We start from the raw sequence: 17,587 nt of genomic DNA, 5'->3' as shown, positions 1-17,587 counted from the left end.
TTGCACAAATTTAATAATCACATGTGCAAACACGCAGGAAATCAAAACGCCTAGGTGCGTGTAACGGATATAAACAAAACAGCCTAGCCAGCAGTTTTCCTGTTTACTTTGTCTTCATTGGTCTCACCTTGTTTCCCGTCAACAGGCAGCCATCTCTCTGTATGGAGTGTGAGGGATGTTTTGGCTGACTCTTGTTTCCCAATAACGCATAATCAAGTTAACATTTAATACAGTACTTAATACAACATTAAATACACTATATCAAGATTTTCTAATCCAACAAGTCGAGTCAGTAGAAGTCTTCTGAATACAAGAAAAGAAATTATGTATTTTTTAACCAAAAATATTTAATTCTTTACTAAAGGATATTGGAGTCGGAGACACGTCAGCAGCAACAAAGAAAAGTACTACGATCCTCCATCACATTCGACTCATACATGAGTTATAATGACGTGAGTATTTTACATATCAATACTAAATCATTCCTACACGTATTAAATTTAAGTCTCTTGATGTTTTTCTCAATTAACTGTTGTAAATTATTGATCTTCTTATTAGAATGTTTAGATGTCAACACAGAAAGATCATAATTCATAAAAGGAATAAATAGATTCTTAAAATAAAAATAAAAATAAAAGGACAAAAATAGTTTTCAGGAAAATCCTGTAATAGTGTAAGAGTAGTAAGTCATTGAATTAATGTATAGGTTAATAATCAATCTTGCCTTAAACATATACTATCGTCACACCAATCTAAAAATCAAGGTTTACAGAGGGAGGGGGGGGGGGGAGAGTTCAAGCCGGGGATATCCCCCCCCCCCCCCCACACGATTTGTCATGTTTCAATCTACGTTAATTAACAGGTGCGTCATTGAAGCGCCAGATTTTATGTGAGCGTCGTCATGCATGAAACGTAGGTCTGTGTGAACACCACCTATTTTTACAAAGTACGTGATGTGAGTGAGATATTGAATTACAGCATAGACACTGACAATAATTTTCATTACTCTCTCTCTCTCTCTCTCTCTCTCTCTCTCTCTCTCTCTCTCTCTCTCTCTCTCTCTCTCTGTCTTACTTGTACCTGTAGATGTTCAATTGATTGCCTTTGAAATATCACCGAAAATTCCTGCGTATTGCTTTTCTAGCAGAGAATACTGGCTTAAGTTGAAGGCAATTTTTTGGCCAGTTTATGTAGATGTGAGCAAGTTGGTTAGCTAACATTGTGTTAGTGTCAACACAGAAATTTAACAGTAGAGTACACTGGCGGTCTGTAAACAGTACAGGAGAAGATAAGAAAAAAAAAAAAAAAGTTGCCGGCTTATTTCTCAATTGAGTCGTGTGACTTGTCTGATTTAGATCTCAAACTTGCTTATTAGCTCCCACCAAAATGACCTATTCATTACACACAGCTCATATATACAGCAACGCTGAGTCCGTGTTCCAGTCAATCGTAAAATTTGTACGACACCATATCTTTATTGTTATACAAGTGCCTTATCCTTTACAAGTTTACTTTCATTTAATATGCTAAGATATTTAAGTTTATATTGTATTGGGGTGTGTGTTTACCTATCTGTAATGACTTTGATCTAAATTAGTTAACGATGTATTGTACTTGGGTACATTACCTGGTCGACTAACCCAACCCCCCCACCCTTGATTTTAGAATGGTCGGACTATAACAATACTGAGTAATTTTTGAGGTTCTCTTAGTCATTTCAAAACATTGATTGCCACAGATGACGAGTTACTTGGAGAGCCTGGAAGCCGAGTACCCAAACAAAGTCCGAGTAAAGGAAGTTGGAAAAAGTGTTGAAATGCGCCCTATATACCTTGTTCGGCTGACCAACAATATCGGAGATAACACAGAGAAGAACGTTGTATTCATTGATGGAGGTCAGTACTTAAAGTATATTCACTTACCAGAAATGTTTTTCTTCATTAAGCTTCCACAGATTTTGTATTAGACATAATGTTCCAGACATTATTTAGCATACTGTACAGATGTCTTTCCAGAACTTATACTTATTTATCACATATCTTCCCCAGAGTTATCCACCCTGTGTAGCTAACTCTCCCCATTACAAAAAGAAATTCCTTAGTAATCATTTGATAGAAGATAATGATTTGGCTTTATTCCAAAGAAATCTACAATATTTTGTTATTTTGAGATTATACCTGGGTTCAGCTCTTTGGTCAGGAACAAAGAGCACCTTTAAGGTAAAATAATGTCTAAAATATACAATTATTACTTTGATTGGCTTCGACAATTCATTAGGCATACCTACATAAAGTCAGAGCATCAGCCGGATATCTTTTTCAAAGTTTTTTACTTTGTTAACTAAATTGACTAATCAAGGCTGACACCTTAATTGATGAGTTTGGCACTTTGGGTAATTTTCTCAGCTTGGTCTCAAAGCATACTTGGATGAAAATTCTGCCTTGCTAATGTTAACTTTCAAAATTATTATTGTTATTACTATCATTATCATTTACAGTCTACAAAAAATTGTGGTTTATAGTGTGGGGTACAGCGTTACATACACTTTCCTTAGGAATCCATCACTATTCTCGCTATATGTGCTGTTTCAAGTAGCACGTTCTTTTTCACAAGTCCTGGGGGAATACTGGCTCCTACTTCCTCACGATTCCTTTTCAATGACTTAGGAATAGTCTTAGTGCTCCTATGATTATTGGCACCACTTCAACTTGCATATTCCATAGCTTTCTCCCTTGAATTCGTAAATATTGGTACTTTTCTATTTTTTTCTCTCCCCTTAGCCTCCACTCTTGAGTCCCACGATACTGTGATATCTGAGTTTTGTTTTGTTAGTTGTCTTGTCGACGAGAGTGACGTCTGGTTGACGTGCTTGTACCACTCTTGTACTCGAGCTGTTTTCTACCACAGCTTGAGGTTGATGTTCATACTATTTATTGCCACATTGTATGTGATATTTTCTACAGAGACTTTAATGGAGAGCTTTAACTACTGTACTAAGACCTTTACGAAGTTCTTTCAATATTCGCTTTTCGGTGTAGTGCTTGGTACATATTCTATACCTTTCTAGTTTTTCTATCAATGTTGCATAAATCTGAATTCTTTCACTTCACTATTCCTGCACTACCCAAGTGTTTATAGCCTTTTCCATATTTCCAAAGTTAAGCTTCGACTACATTATAGCTTTAATTCTTTGCATGTATTCACTTCTAATCTTTTCCTTCATCTCTTGGCATTTTATTGCTTCTCTTTTTATTATCTCATCTGACAACTTTATCCCTTCCATCCATGTTACTTTTGTTTCTCTATGTTAACTAGAGCACACTTTTCTATACCAAACTCCTTCTTGATGTCTCCTGATTCAACTCTTACCATCTGGATTAGCATGTATGTTTCCTTAGTATTTTTTCCCAAACAGCTTGATGTCATCTATGAACATCAGGTGGTTTATTCTACGACCTCCTTTCTTCAGTTGGTACCAAAGTTCCAGGACTGTTGTCATGGGAAGCTACTACGAAAAGTAGTGGGGACAGTGAGCCCCCTTGGAAGATTCCTCTCCTGATATTGACCTCCGCAAGCCATTTTTCTGATCAAATAAGTATAGCTTACCGATTTTGATTTGTAATTTTTGAGAAAGTTGAGTGTTATCCTTCATACAATATATCTTTTATAGTTTTATCACCCCTGAGTGTGGTATTCTTGTCAATCCATGCCATACTTGTGATTGATTGACTGATTTAAAGTTTTCAGGCATCCTGACATCTAAGGTAATTGACGCCAATATCATTTATTTTATATATAAAACAAAAGAATATTTAATTAAAACCATAAAAGTTGAATGTCATTATAGAAGTTAAATAGTTTTCAGAAGACCTGCTTCTGAAATAAATCTAAAAATGCCACTCTCATAGTAGGACACATCATGTCCAAGAATCTTGGTAAGGATGAACCTGCCACCCTCACCTCGAGCCTCAAACAAATATCTATTTCTTAAGTTATTATAATTGGGGCATTCGGTCAACAAATGCCTCATATCACTGTTAAAGGTACTAAACAGTCCTCACAATACGGTTGGTGTTGGCCCTTCAGCAGAAACTTGTGTCAACCGTGTGTGACCAATACGGAGACGACAAAGAGTCGTCTCCCATTTTCGGGGTATCATGATATACCTCCAAGGTGATATGATATTTGTTACTTCCCTCATTTTATTGCCATCTTGACTATCCCAGTGCTGTTGCCATTTATTACAAACCAATTTCTTGATGTAAGGTAGGAAATCATTACAGGGAATGGGATACATCCTTGGTAGCAACTCAGATGCAGCATTCTTCGCCAGTAAATCTGCCTTCTCATTCCCAGACACACCTACATGTGCTGGAGCCCAACAAAATCGAACTGTTATACCTCTCCGTCCAAAAATAAAAAGCCATTCTAAAATCTTTAAAACTAAAGGGTTACTAAAATTAAAAACTTCTAGAGCTTGAAGGACACTCCTTGCATCACTAAAAATGGTAAAATTACCCTCCTTCTCCAACGCTATTTTCTCAATAGCGGATAGTATGCCATACAGTGGCAGTAAATATGAAAGTTGTTAGAGGAAGTGCACCTCTACAATTAAAACCATTACTATGTACTCCAAATCCAATGCCAGCATCAGATTTGGAGTCATCAGTATATATAAAAGTCGATCCCCTATGTTCTACAACATGTTCCATAAAAAGGCACCTGGATTCTAAGTCAGTCATATTCTTCTTAACTCCAATAAAGTATTTACAGAAAGATACGTCAAGTAATTTCCATGAGGCGTTGATGATACCTTGAATGGAAGCACCTTAATTCTAATTATATCCAGACTGTTTAATAATTGTTTCACCCGAAAGACAAAGTTGAGGAGATTTTGGGTGCAACTCAAAGTACGTTAGGTGCCTTACAAGGCTTGCAGTCTGAAAAGCTAAAGAATTAGGGAGTCTTTGCAATCTAAACCAATACCCAATAATAACAGACATTCGGTAAAGGTCTAGAGGTAACTCCCCAGCATCAACAAGGAGACTTGTGATAGGTGAGGTTCTAAACGCTCCTGTGGACAATCTAATACCATCATGATGTATTGAATCTAATATCTTTAACCGGTTGGGGTGGCTCAGGAATATATTTCACATCCATAACTAATTTTGGATAAAATCAAGGCCTTGTATAATTTAAGAATAGTATTGCGGTCTGCCCCCATGATGTATGGGACAATACTTTTAAAATATTCAGAGCCTTGAGACATTTAGCTTAAATGCTTTTAAGTGAGAAACCCATGTAAGCCTACAATCAAATATTAAACCTAAAAATTTAGCTTCATTTACAAATGGTATCAATTGACCTTTAATATATATATCCAGGTCTGGATGTACTCCCCAGATACAACAAAAATGGACAATAGTAGTTTTACATGTCGAGAACTTAAATCCATTCATATCGGCCCAATGGATAATTTTGTCAATAGAGAGTTGTATTTTTCTCTCAATCATTGCCATTCTAGCTAAAGCAAATGATATTGAGAGATCATCCATAATTTATTGATTGATTGATTTGGCGTTCTCTGGCTTCCTGACATCAAAGGTCATTGACGCCAATATCGTTTACTATAAATAAAGATTAAAAGAATATTCAAATAAAACCAGGAAAGTAAATATGTTATAAGAGTTAAATAGCATTACGAAGACCTGCTTATGATATGAATTAAAAAATGCCACTATCATTGTACGACACATTATGTCCAAGGATCTTGGCAAGGATGAACCTGCCATCTTCACCCCAAGCCTCTAAGAGATATCTATTTCTTTCTGTGCTATAAGTGGGGCATTCAGTCAACACATGCCTCACAGTCAAGGGTATTAAACAGTTGTCACAATAGGGTTGGTGTTGGCCAGCCAGCAGAAACTCCTGTGTCATCCGAGTGTGACCAATGCGGAGACGACAAAGAGTAGTCTCCCATTTTTGGGGCATCCCATTATATCTCTAAGGGGATATAACAATCACAATTTCTCTCATCTTATTTTTGCTTAAACTATACCAATGCTGTTGCCAATTGTTATGATTGATTGATTGATTTAAGGTTTTCTGGCATCCTGACATCTAAGGTCATTCACACCGATATCATTTATTTTGTATAAAAATAAAAAAATATTCAATTAAAACAATAAATATAGAAAATAAATAGTTTTCAGAAGACCTGCTACTGAAATAAATCTAAAAATGCCGCTCGCATAGTAGGACACATCATGTCCAAGATTCTTGGCAAGGATGAACCTGCCACCCTCCCCTTGAGCCTTAAACAGATGTCTATTTCTTAAGTTATTATAATTGGGGCATTCGGTCAACAAGTGCCTCACTATTAAGGGTACTAAACAGTCGTCGCAATACGGTTGGTGTTGGCCCTTCAGCAGAAACTTGTGTGTCAACCGAGTGTGACCAATACGGAGACGACAAAGAGTCGTCTCCCATTTTCGGGGCATCATGTTATACCTCCATGGTGATATGACATTTGTTATTTCCCTCATTTTATTGCCATCTAGACTATCCCAGTGCTGTTGCCATTAATTACAAACCATTTTCTTGATGTAAGGTAGGAAATTATTACACGGAAAGGGATACTTTCTTGGTGGCAACTCAGATGCCGCATTCTTCGCCAGTAAATCTGCCTTCTCATTCCCAGACACACCTACATGTGCTGGAACCCAACAAAATCGACCCGTTATACCTCTACGTCCAATAATAAAACACCATTCTAAAATCTTTACAACTAGAGGGTTACTAGAATTAAAAACTTCTAAAGCTTGGAGACAACTTGCATCACTAAAAATTGTAAAATTACCCTCCTTTTCCAAAGTTATTTTCTCAATAGCGGTTAGTATGCCATACAGTTCGGCAGTAAATATGGAAACTGTTAGAGGAAGTGCACCTCTACAATTAAAATCATTAGTATGTACTCCAAATCCAATGCCAGCATCAGATTTGGAGCCATCAGTATATATAAAAGTCGATCCCCTATGTTCTGCAACATATTCCATAAAAAGAGACCTGGATTCTAAGTCAGTCATATTCTTCTTAACTCCAATAAGGTATTTACAAAAAGATACGTCAGGTAATTTCCATGGAGACGTTGATGATACCTTGAATGGAAGCACCTTAATTCTAATTATATCAAGATTGTTTGATAATAGTTTCACCCAAAAGCCATAATGTTGAGGAGATTTTGGATGCAACACAATGTTGAGTGCCTTACAAGGCTTGCAGTCTGAAAGGCTAAAGAATTAGGGAGTCTTTGCAATCTAAACCAATACCGAATAATAACAGACATTCGGTAAAGGTCCAGAGGCAACTCCCCAGCATCAACAAGGAGACTTGTGATAGGTGAGGTTCTAAACGCTCCTGTGGACAATCTAATACCAGCATGATGTATAGAATTTAGTATTCTTAACTGGCTTGGGATGGCTGAGGAGTATATTTCGCACCCATAACTAATTTTGGAAAAAATCAAGGCCTTGTATAATTTTAGAATAGTATTGCAGTCTGCCCCCCATGATGTATGAGACAATACTTTTAAAAGATTCAGAGCCTCAAGACATTTAGCTTTTAACGCTTTTCAGTGAGAAACCCATGTAAGTCTACAATCAAATATCAACCCTAAAAATTAAGCTCCACTTGCACTTGGGATCCGTTGACCTTTGATGAATATATCCGGGTCTGGATGTACTCCCCGGATACGAAAGATATGGACAATAGTAGTTTTACTTGTCAAGAACTTGAATCCATTCATATCGATCCACTGGATAATTTTGTCAATTAAGAGTTGTATTTTTCTTTCAACAATTGCTATTCTAGCTTCAGCAAATGATATAGAGAGATCATCCACAAATAATGTTGAGAGAACATCCCGGGGAATGACTGAGGATATCTCATTAATTCCTAGTGCAAAGAGGGTTACACTCAGCACACTACCCTGAAAAAACCCTTCTTCCTGGCATTAACTCTGATATAGTTTCTCAACTCTCACTTGAAAAACTCTATGTGAAAAAAATGACTGAATAAATAGTGGTAGCTCTCCTCTCAATCTAAACTCATGAATTGTTTTAAGTATACCATATCTCCATGTGGTATCATATGCCTTGAATAGGTAAAAAAAGACTGTCACATGGTGTTGTTTGGAAGCAAAACCTTCACAAATAAAGCAATCAAATCGTATCAACATATCAGTCGTTGAGTGCATTTTCTGAATCCACATTGAATGGGTGATAAAATACACTTCTTTTCAAGGTACCACATCAGGCTTACATTGACCATCTTCTCCATGATTTTACATAAACAAGATGTCAATACAATTGGCCTATAATTTGCTGATAAAAACTTGTCCTTACTGGGTTTTAAAAAGGCTAAAATAATGCCTAGTTCCCAAACACTAGGATAATTATGATCATGCCATATTCGATTAATAATGCTTAAAATTAATAACTTAAATATTAAAAGGCACATGTTTAATCATTGCATATGGAATTCCATCGGGTCCAGAATTTCTTTTTCAAAAATAAACTTAACACAGCTTTTATATGTAGCTGGGTGTGCTTCCCCACAATGTATGCAATTTGGATTTTCTATGCATACTCCATGACTTTTTTTCCACAGTTGGCACAAACAGCTGGCTTATTATTTGGTTTTTCCTTGCATTTCTGTCTTAAATTGCCATACATTTGGCAATGATAACATCGCATTGGTGAAGGGATATATGGTTTCACCTTCAAAGATAGCCAACCAGCTTTTATAACATTTGGCAATCTGCATTGATCAAATGTTATAATCAAAGTAGCAAGAGGAATACGTTGTTCTCCAACTATCTTTATCATTCTGACGACATTTACTACTCCTTCGACTTTTTAGTTCATCCTCAATTTCTTTTTCCTCTATATCCAGCAATTCTGGAGCATATATCACACCTCTACTCTGGTTGAAAGTAGGGTGCGAAATGCATTTTACATTATGACCATCCAATGTTGTAAGTGTTTTTAACCTCTCACCTTGTAATGGGGATAGTGTCTCTATCAAGAGACTTCCATTTCCCTGGAGTAGAATTTTTGGCTGCCCTCCACATAAAGTAACTATTTCCCTGCTAGCTTCAAAAACATTCAAATGCTCATTTCTTCCATTTTCAAATTCTAAAATGAATTTTTCATAATTCACTTACTTCATAGTGACCAGGTAATACTTCTACTTTTCTATATCTTTCTGTACTGTCATCATTTCTCTCTCTCTCTCTCTCTCTCTCTCTCTCTCTCTCTCTCTCTCTCTCTCTCTCTCTCTCTCTCTCTCTAGTGCTTTCTTAGCATTCTTTACATAACGTGAATAAGATTCCAATGTTACAATAGTAGAACCCGAGTTGGAGCGGTCTGTACCAAGGTCCATGTTTGTATTTTCCCGGTCGTTAACAGAGGGGTTGGTTTTTTTGAAAAGAGCAAGCCTGGTTATCTACCTCTTATCGGAGGATGTCAGTCCTCCTATCCCATGTGGCCCAACACGAGAAAAGGTTTCAGCGGGGACCAGTCATCTATTAGAGAGGGGCTGCCTCTCTTAATGTGGGTGTACACTGGTCAGTGGGGTTGGTTAGCCCCTCCCACCGGTGACTCCAATGCCTGGCGTCACCCATTACCAGCAAATGTGTGCGCCCACCTTAAGAGAGGTAGCCCCTCTTTAATAGAGGACTGGTCCCCGTTGAAACCTCTTCTCGTGTTGAGCCACATGGGATAGGAGGACTGACATCCTCCAATAAGAAGTGGATAATCCGGCTTGCTCTTTTATAAAAAAAAAAAAAAAAAACCAACCCCTCTGTTGACGACCTGGCAAATACAAACATGGAATTCGGTATAGACAGCTCCAACTCGGTTTCTAATAATGTAACATTGGAACCTTATTCACATTATGTAAAGAATGATAAGAAAACACTAGAGAAGAAGAAGAAGAAGAAGAAGAAGAAGAAGAAGAAGAAGAGAGAGAGAGAGAGAGAGAGAGAGAGAGAGAGAGAGAGAGAGAGAGAGAGAGAGAGAGAGAGAGAGAGAGAGAGAAATGATGACTACAGAAAAATATAAAAAAGTAGAAATATTACCTGGTCACTATGAAGTAGTGAATTATGAAAAATTCTTCATCTTAGAATTTGAAAATGGAAGAAATGAGCATTTAAAAGTTTCTAAAGCTAACAGGGAAATAGTTACTTTATGTGGAGGGCAGCCAAAAATTTTACTCCAGGGAAATGGAAGTCTCTTGATAGAGACACTATCCCCATTACAAGGTGAGAGGTTAAAAACACTTACAACATTGGATTGTCATAGTGTAAAATGCCTTTCGCACCCTACTTTCAACCAGAGTAGAGGTGTGATATATACTCCAGAATTGCTGGATATAGAGGAAAAAGAAATTGAGGATGAACTGAAAAATCAAGGTAGTAAAAGTAGTCAGAATGAGAAAGAGAGTTGGAGAACAACGTATTCCTCTTGCTACTTTGATTATAACATTTGATCAATGCAGATTGCCAAATGTTATAAAAGCTGGTAGGCTATCTTTGAAGGTGAAACCATATATCCCTTCACCAATGTGATGTTATCATTGCCTAATGTATGGCCCTTCAAGATAGAAATGCAAGGAAAGACTAAATAATAAGCCAGCTGTTTGTGCCAACTGTGGAAAAAAAAGTCATGGAGTATGCATAGAAAATCTAAATTGCATACATTGTGGGGAAGCACACCCAGCTACATCTAAAAGCTGTAAAGTTTATTTTTGAAAAAGAAATCCAGGCCATTAGGACCATGGAAAGGGTTACTTTTAAAGAGGCTCGTAAAAGAGCTATTGAAAAGCAAATAAGACCAGGGCAACCTTTTTCAATGGTTCTGAAGAAAAACTTGCCAAAGCACACAGACGAAAATTATATCTTCACTTCTAAGATAAAGAAACAAATGAAAGTAGTTAAAGAGGTTGAAAGTCCCATCGAAAATCTATATCCAGAAATTGTAGAAAAATCAAAACAGATACTTAAAATCTGAAAGTTATTAAAAAACCAACTACTCCCATTCCAAACAATAGTATAAACCTCTCTTAGACCGTGTCCTTGCCTGATCTGATGGAGGTTCCGCTTGAAACCAATTTACCTGGTGAACCTGTAGTGGGGAAGGTGCAAAAACATGACAGATTACAACCTTTTAATCGAAAAAGAGAGAGACCTCCATCTCTCTCGCCTCCTACCATAAGAAACATCAAAGTCACGACTTCAAATAAATATGATATCTTGTCTGCTGATGTTTCTGATCAACTGGAAGGTAAATTGAACAAATCAGAAATTCAAGTTGAGGTCCACCATCCTCCTCAACAATTAGATTGATTGATTTATGAAATTTATGGCCCGAAGCCAAACGCTGGAGCCGCAAGGCCATTCAGCGAATATATATATATATCTTTTAGAATGGATTATTAGTATATAAATAAAAGTAAAACAATTCAAATAAATCTATACAACAGGTTAAAATTTAAAATCACAATAAAACCAACAGGTTAAAATTTAGGATCGCAATAAAACCAACAGGTTAAAATTTAAAATCACAATAAAATCATAGATCTATAACTCATAAAAAATATCAATTTCTTTTAAAAACTGTACAACCTGCTCCACTGGAGCAGTCTCACCTAAAATTTCCCCAAGGGACATATTGATGAAATGATTTTTCCTACATTGACATCTAAAAAAAGTACAGGACACTAAAATATGTTCAACGGTTATATCTACTTGGCAAGCAGGGCAGCAAGGAGCCAGCATATCCGCCCCACTTGCCATCAGATACCAATGAGTATAATGTGTGTGCCCTATACGCAAACGTGTTAAAGCAATGCTAGATCTTCTGTCCACCTGTAAATGTGACCATGGTTGGACAGAAGGCCTAATTGACTTTAATTTAAAATTATTGTTTAAATCAGACCAGTGGGCCTGCCACTTGTCTCTACAATAAAATCTAATACTACTTTTAAAATCTGATACTGAGACACCCATGCTGGAAATGTGATTAAGCCTACTTGCAGCCTTAGCTGCAACGTCGGCTCTCTCATTTCCTACAATTCCAACATGGGACAGAACCCAGCCAAACTTAATCGTAAAATGTTTCCTATTCACTAAAATATAAAACCAATCTTGTATCTCTTGCACCAAATGATGGCAAGAGACTAAACTTCTTAATGCTAATAAAACAGTCAATGAGTCGGTAAAAATGGTAAAAATTTTATTAGAAAAATTATTACAAAAAATTAATTTCAAAGAAGTCAAAGCTGCTAACAGTTCTGCCGTAAAAATAGAGGAACTTGACGGAAGCCTTTTTTTAATTATATTTTCAGTTGTCACTACAGAGCAACCCACACCATCAGAACCCTTGGAACCATCTGTATAAATGTGATAAGCATCATCATGCTCAGAGGCATGAGATAGGAAACTAGCTCTCAACTGTTCATCAGAGCTGTTCCTTTTACTATCCATAACTGGACAATTCTCTATCTTAGGCCTATTCCAAGAAGGATATTTTGAAGGGGTAATTTCAGCCACTGCAGGGGGAAGTAATCCAACGTCAATAGCTGAGGCTTCTAATCTTACTTCTAGTGGTTTGGGCAACCTAGTCCTAATTGGTGCTCTATCAAAGGGTTGCTTTACGAATTTAGAATTTGGGTTGAGTTTCGAGGTAAGAACACGAGACATATACCTCAAACCCAACTCTTCCCGACGAATAAAAATGGGAGGAATCCCTGAATCCACGTATAAACTATCAACAGGTGATGTCCTATATGCACCTGTGCAAATTCTTAAAGCCATGTTATGAACCACATCAAGTTTTTCTAAAATGGTTTTGCATGCAGATCCATATATCTGACATCCATAATCTATTTTACTTAGGCACAAAGCCTGGTATATCCTCAACAGACATGTTCTATCAGCTCCCCAGTTGAAAGCAGACACAACTTTAAGCATGTTAAGTCTAAGTTTCACGTTATATACTACCTCATTAATATGTTGAGAGAAAGTTAATTTCTTATCAAATAAAACACCAAGGTACTTTATGCTATCTTCGTATGGTAAAATGGCATCTTTTAAAAACAGCGTAGGAATCTCTTCCATTCTTCTCAATTGACAAAAATGTATGGCTTTAGTTTTTTTCTGGAGAAAATTTGAACCCTCTAGCACTTGCCCAACATGTAGCAGCATTAATAGCAATTTGGATTTTATGACATGCTTCAACAGCTGATGATTTACTACACACTACTGCATAGCATAGTCATCAGCAAAAGCCAGACCATGCACCCCAACAGGAACTTGTTCAAGTAGACCGTTAATAGCTACATTGAAAAGCGTTGGACTAAGAACGCTTCCCTGAGGCAATCCTTCTTCTTGAGGATAAGCTGATGAAATAAGCGAGCCAATTCTCACTTTTAAGTACCTATCAGACAAAAAATCTTGAATACAATAAAACATATTACCCACAATACCCCAATCAACGAGTTGCTTAAGGATACCCCTCGCCAGGTAGTATCGTAGGCCTTTTCTAGCTCAAAGAACACTGCAATGGTCTGGTTTTGCATGGCAAAGGCATTCTAGACTTCTCGAGTGAGAAACATCAAAGGGTCAATGGTTTTTCTATTTTTCCTAAATCCAAACTGTTTGATAAAAGATTCTTTGATTTCAAATACCACACTAGTCGAATATTGACCATTCTCTCATAAATCTTGCCAACACAACTAGTAAGAGCAAATGGCCTATAATTTTTTGGGAGGTACAAACTCTCTTTAATGGTTTTATAATACAAACTATTATCGATATTTTCCACGACTTAGGGGAAGTTCCTGAAGTCCAAAAACTATTTAAAATATCTAAAAGAAATTGTTTTGTACTTTTTGGTAGATTAAAAATCATGGAGTATAAAATATCATCTTCCCCAGGAGATGTTGGAGAAGACAATGAAATTGCATTATCCAATTCTTCCATGGTAAAAGGAAGATTGTAAGACTCTAAATTTGTACTAACAGGAGGAACAACCGTAGTACTGTTTCTAATATCCCTGAATGCTGCAGGATAGTGTAGGGCACTAGATTATTCGAAAAAAGCCTACCAAACTCTTCGGCTACTTCTCTAGTATCAGATATAAAGAGACCATCAATTTCGATATAGGCAAGGTAGATGGACAAAATTTCCCTTGCAACTTTCGGATTCTATTCCAGACTAATGAGAGGGGAATTATATTTCAATTCGCTTATGTATTTAATAAATGATTCTCTCCTTGCCGGCTTAAAAGTTTTCTTTTGATTAGCAAGAGTTCTTCTTTATGTTATTTTATTGGCTAAACAAAGGTATCTACGATATCTCTTGTAGCAAGGTCTTGCTATCTTCTGCATCAAAGCACAGGCATCATTCCACCAAGAAACTACAGGACGTTGAGGTTTACTTGATGTTTGAGGTATGGAGAGCATGGCCCCACACAACATGTTCACTAAATACTCGCATGCTTGTATTGAACTCTGGAATTAATTTTTCTTTCGATAAATTTCAGTGGATTTATTAAATAATCCCCAGTCACCTTCCCCCACCTTCCATTTGGGTAAACATGGAGATCGTATATTTTTTATATACTTCAAGTGAATGGGCCAATTATCACTGCCATGATCATTTGGGTCTACTGTCCATAGGTAATCTAACCTCAAAGATGAAAAGCAAAAAATAGTGAGGTCTATGGCTGAATCAGAACTGTGGTAAACATCATGTCTTGTAGGGGAACCATCGTTCATTAAAGTGATGTCATTCATGTCAACCAGTTGTTCTATTATCAAACCCCATCGATCACAACGTTGTTCTCCACATAGGGTGTGTTTGACATTAAAGTCCCCTATCAATATAAAGGGTTGAGGATGTTGGTTTATTAAGAATTGCAAGTCATTTAATTCTAGCTGACGAGGATTACCATGTGCATCCTGAAGTCTATTTTCTAATGTTGGATCAAGGTAAAGTGAACCAGTAGTGATCCATTTGTCAGTAAAGATTTGAATTGCACAAGCCTACAACACAGAATTCAAGTGAACATCAGAGGGGGCAGGAGAAGCCCCACCAGAAGGGGCAGGAGGAGCCCCACCAGAAGGGGCAGGAGGAGCCCCACCAGAGAGGGGCGATGGAGACCTACAAGTGGGTGGAGGAGGAACCCCACAAGAAGGGGCCAGAGAAGTCCCACCAGAGGGTGCCGGGGGATCCCCACCAAGGGGGGCCAGAGGAGCCACAACAAGGGGGTCCCAAGGAGCCCAACTAGAGAAGTCAACAGAACTTTTCACTGCATCTGTATCAGATTTTTTCCCTAATAGCTTCTTTGCATGTCCAACACTGATGTGTTCATTAATAGATTTCAGCAATGCCTCTTGCTCTTTCTTCAATACAGGGCATTCTCTATCACAGGCCCGATGGTCACCCTTGCAGTTCACACACACTACAGGTGTTGAACACTCCCCATGCTCAGGTTGGGCACACGATCCACAGTTTTTATTCCTAGTACAAATACGGGAGGTGTTCCCAAAACCAAAACAATTAAAACACTGAAGCGCTTTCTGTCTATATGGACGAACTCTGACAATTTCACTGTCAAAAACAATGTCTAGAGGCAAATAAGAATTCACAAAATTTAAAATAATCATTGATGAATGGGGCACTTTAAATACCTTCCAAATCACATTTGGACAGATTTCCAAAATCTCGCTCTCATCTAGCTCATAGATATCTTTATTAAAGATAACCCCTTTTGCATATCTGAAGTTGTAGTGAGGTTTTATTTGTTTTATCATTCCATCAGGATCAAGCCTAAGATTGAGAAGCATTACTGCTTGTCCGTCTCTTTTGGTATTCACCAGAAAACTGTTACGTCCAAAACGAGATATCTCTGGTCTGTTTACATTACCAATTTTTTGGTTTACTAACCTCTTCACCTTGAAGAGGTTGCCTCTCTCACTTTGTGTGGTAATAATTAACCACTTAGCTGGATTTGGTGATCTAGATATTTTAGTTATTTTAGGTTCTTCAGGTTCATTATGAGGTCTATAGACATCTAGATACCTAGGTACCTCTTCTGCCCTTGAAAGCTGAACATTCATAGTAACTTGATTAAATTCCTTGTATGCTCTATGGGCTTCTGTCACTTTATCAAAGATAATCCAGTTTTCAAAGAATTTATTATCATTGCCAAGTCTATTCCTGATTTCTTTTATTAATACAAATTTTGAAAATTCCTTGTGAATATCATAAAAACTCCAGTCCAAAGGCACTGGTTTAACTAACAGGATTACTGTTTTATAAGTTCCTCATATGGTTCCATAGTAACAATGGAGCTCTTAGAATTATTTATAGCCAAAATCAGAGAGGAAGCAGATTGGTTGTCAAAGGGTTTTGGTGGGGTCGCCATAGTGACGAGAAGACTCCTTTCATCTGTATATTCCCCCCACCCACCAAGGAGCCACACTTAAGAGGACGGGGTCATCCCTCAAATTAGGGCCGCCCTAGGGGCAATATCCAGATATACACCCCGCCCTCAGCACTTGAGGTGTCATGACGGCCATCAACGTCAGACCCAGCACTGAGGGAAAGGTTTGACATAAAACTTTCCCCTCGCTCGGGCACGTCAGGTACTCGAGTTCTTTTGAGATGGCATGCTGTCCATCCCACCAGCGCCAAATCCAAAGAGGCAGCCAAACCATAGTCAAACACAAGCCAAAGTCACTAACAAGTTCATGTACAAGAGTTGGAGATGGGAGGAAAAATGAAAAAAAAAAAATGAAAAGAGAAAGTGCTGACTAAGTTAGTTGGATCAACAGCTTGGCACCAAAGACCAGTGGGAAATCTATTCCCACCGAACATCTGAGCCCAGCTGCTGATCCCTAAGGCACCCATCGTCATCATGGCTTCAGCATCTGAGGGCCTCAACGATTAGATCAAAAGGACACAAAGAAAAAGACGAACACAAAACCCACCAGCATGATGCATTGAATCTAATATCTTTAATCGGCTTGGGGTGGCTGAGAAGAATATTTCACATCCATAACTAACTTTGGAAAAAATCAAGGCCTTGTATAATTTTAAAATAGTATTGCGGTCTGCCCCGATGATGTATGGGACAATACTTTTAAAAGATTCAGAGACTCAAGACATTTAGCTTCACTTACACATGGGATCCGTCGACCTTTAATGTATATTATCTGGGTCTGGATGTGCTCCCCGGATACGACAGAAATGTACAATAGTAGTTTTACTTGTCGAGAACTTAAATCCATTCATATCGGCCCACTAGATAATTTTGTCAATTGAGAGTTGTAGTTTTCTCTAAACCATTGCCATTCTAGCTCCAGCAAATGATAAGAAGAGATCATCCACAAATAATGTTGAGAGAACATCCAGGGGAATGGCTGAGGATATCCCATTAATTGCTAGTGCAAACAGGGTTACACTCAGCACACTACCCTGAGGAACTCCTCCTTCCTGACATTTACTCTCTGATAGAGTTTC

The 17,587-nt window shown here is 37.7% G+C and overlaps 2 protein-coding genes across 4 annotated transcripts in view; one reads left to right on the top strand and one right to left on the bottom strand.

The window, feature by feature from the left end:
* Positions 1 to 17,587, bottom strand: part of Taf8 (TBP-associated factor 8) — a 670,932-nt gene that overhangs the window by 380,209 nt on the left and 273,136 nt on the right. The gene's annotated exons all lie outside the window — the stretch shown is intronic.
* The window catches only part of LOC137624900 (carboxypeptidase B-like), a 233,338-nt gene that overhangs the window by 171,152 nt on the left and 44,599 nt on the right, over positions 1 to 17,587 (top strand). For all 3 annotated transcript variants that reach the window (XM_068355835.1, XM_068355837.1, XM_068355838.1), the window contains 2 exons: positions 365 to 452; positions 1,739 to 1,895. In XM_068355835.1, the coding sequence (XP_068211936.1) occupies positions 365 to 452; positions 1,739 to 1,895 (245 nt within the window). The remainder of the gene's footprint in view (positions 1 to 364; positions 453 to 1,738; positions 1,896 to 17,587) is intronic.

The sequence above is a fragment of the Palaemon carinicauda genome, chromosome 31 (assembly GCF_036898095.1).
Source record: "Palaemon carinicauda isolate YSFRI2023 chromosome 31, ASM3689809v2, whole genome shotgun sequence".
In the NCBI taxonomy this organism is placed as follows: domain Eukaryota; kingdom Metazoa; phylum Arthropoda; class Malacostraca; order Decapoda; family Palaemonidae; genus Palaemon; species Palaemon carinicauda.
Note: the sequence above shows the minus strand (reverse complement) of the source record. Positions and strands in the feature narration are given on the sequence as shown.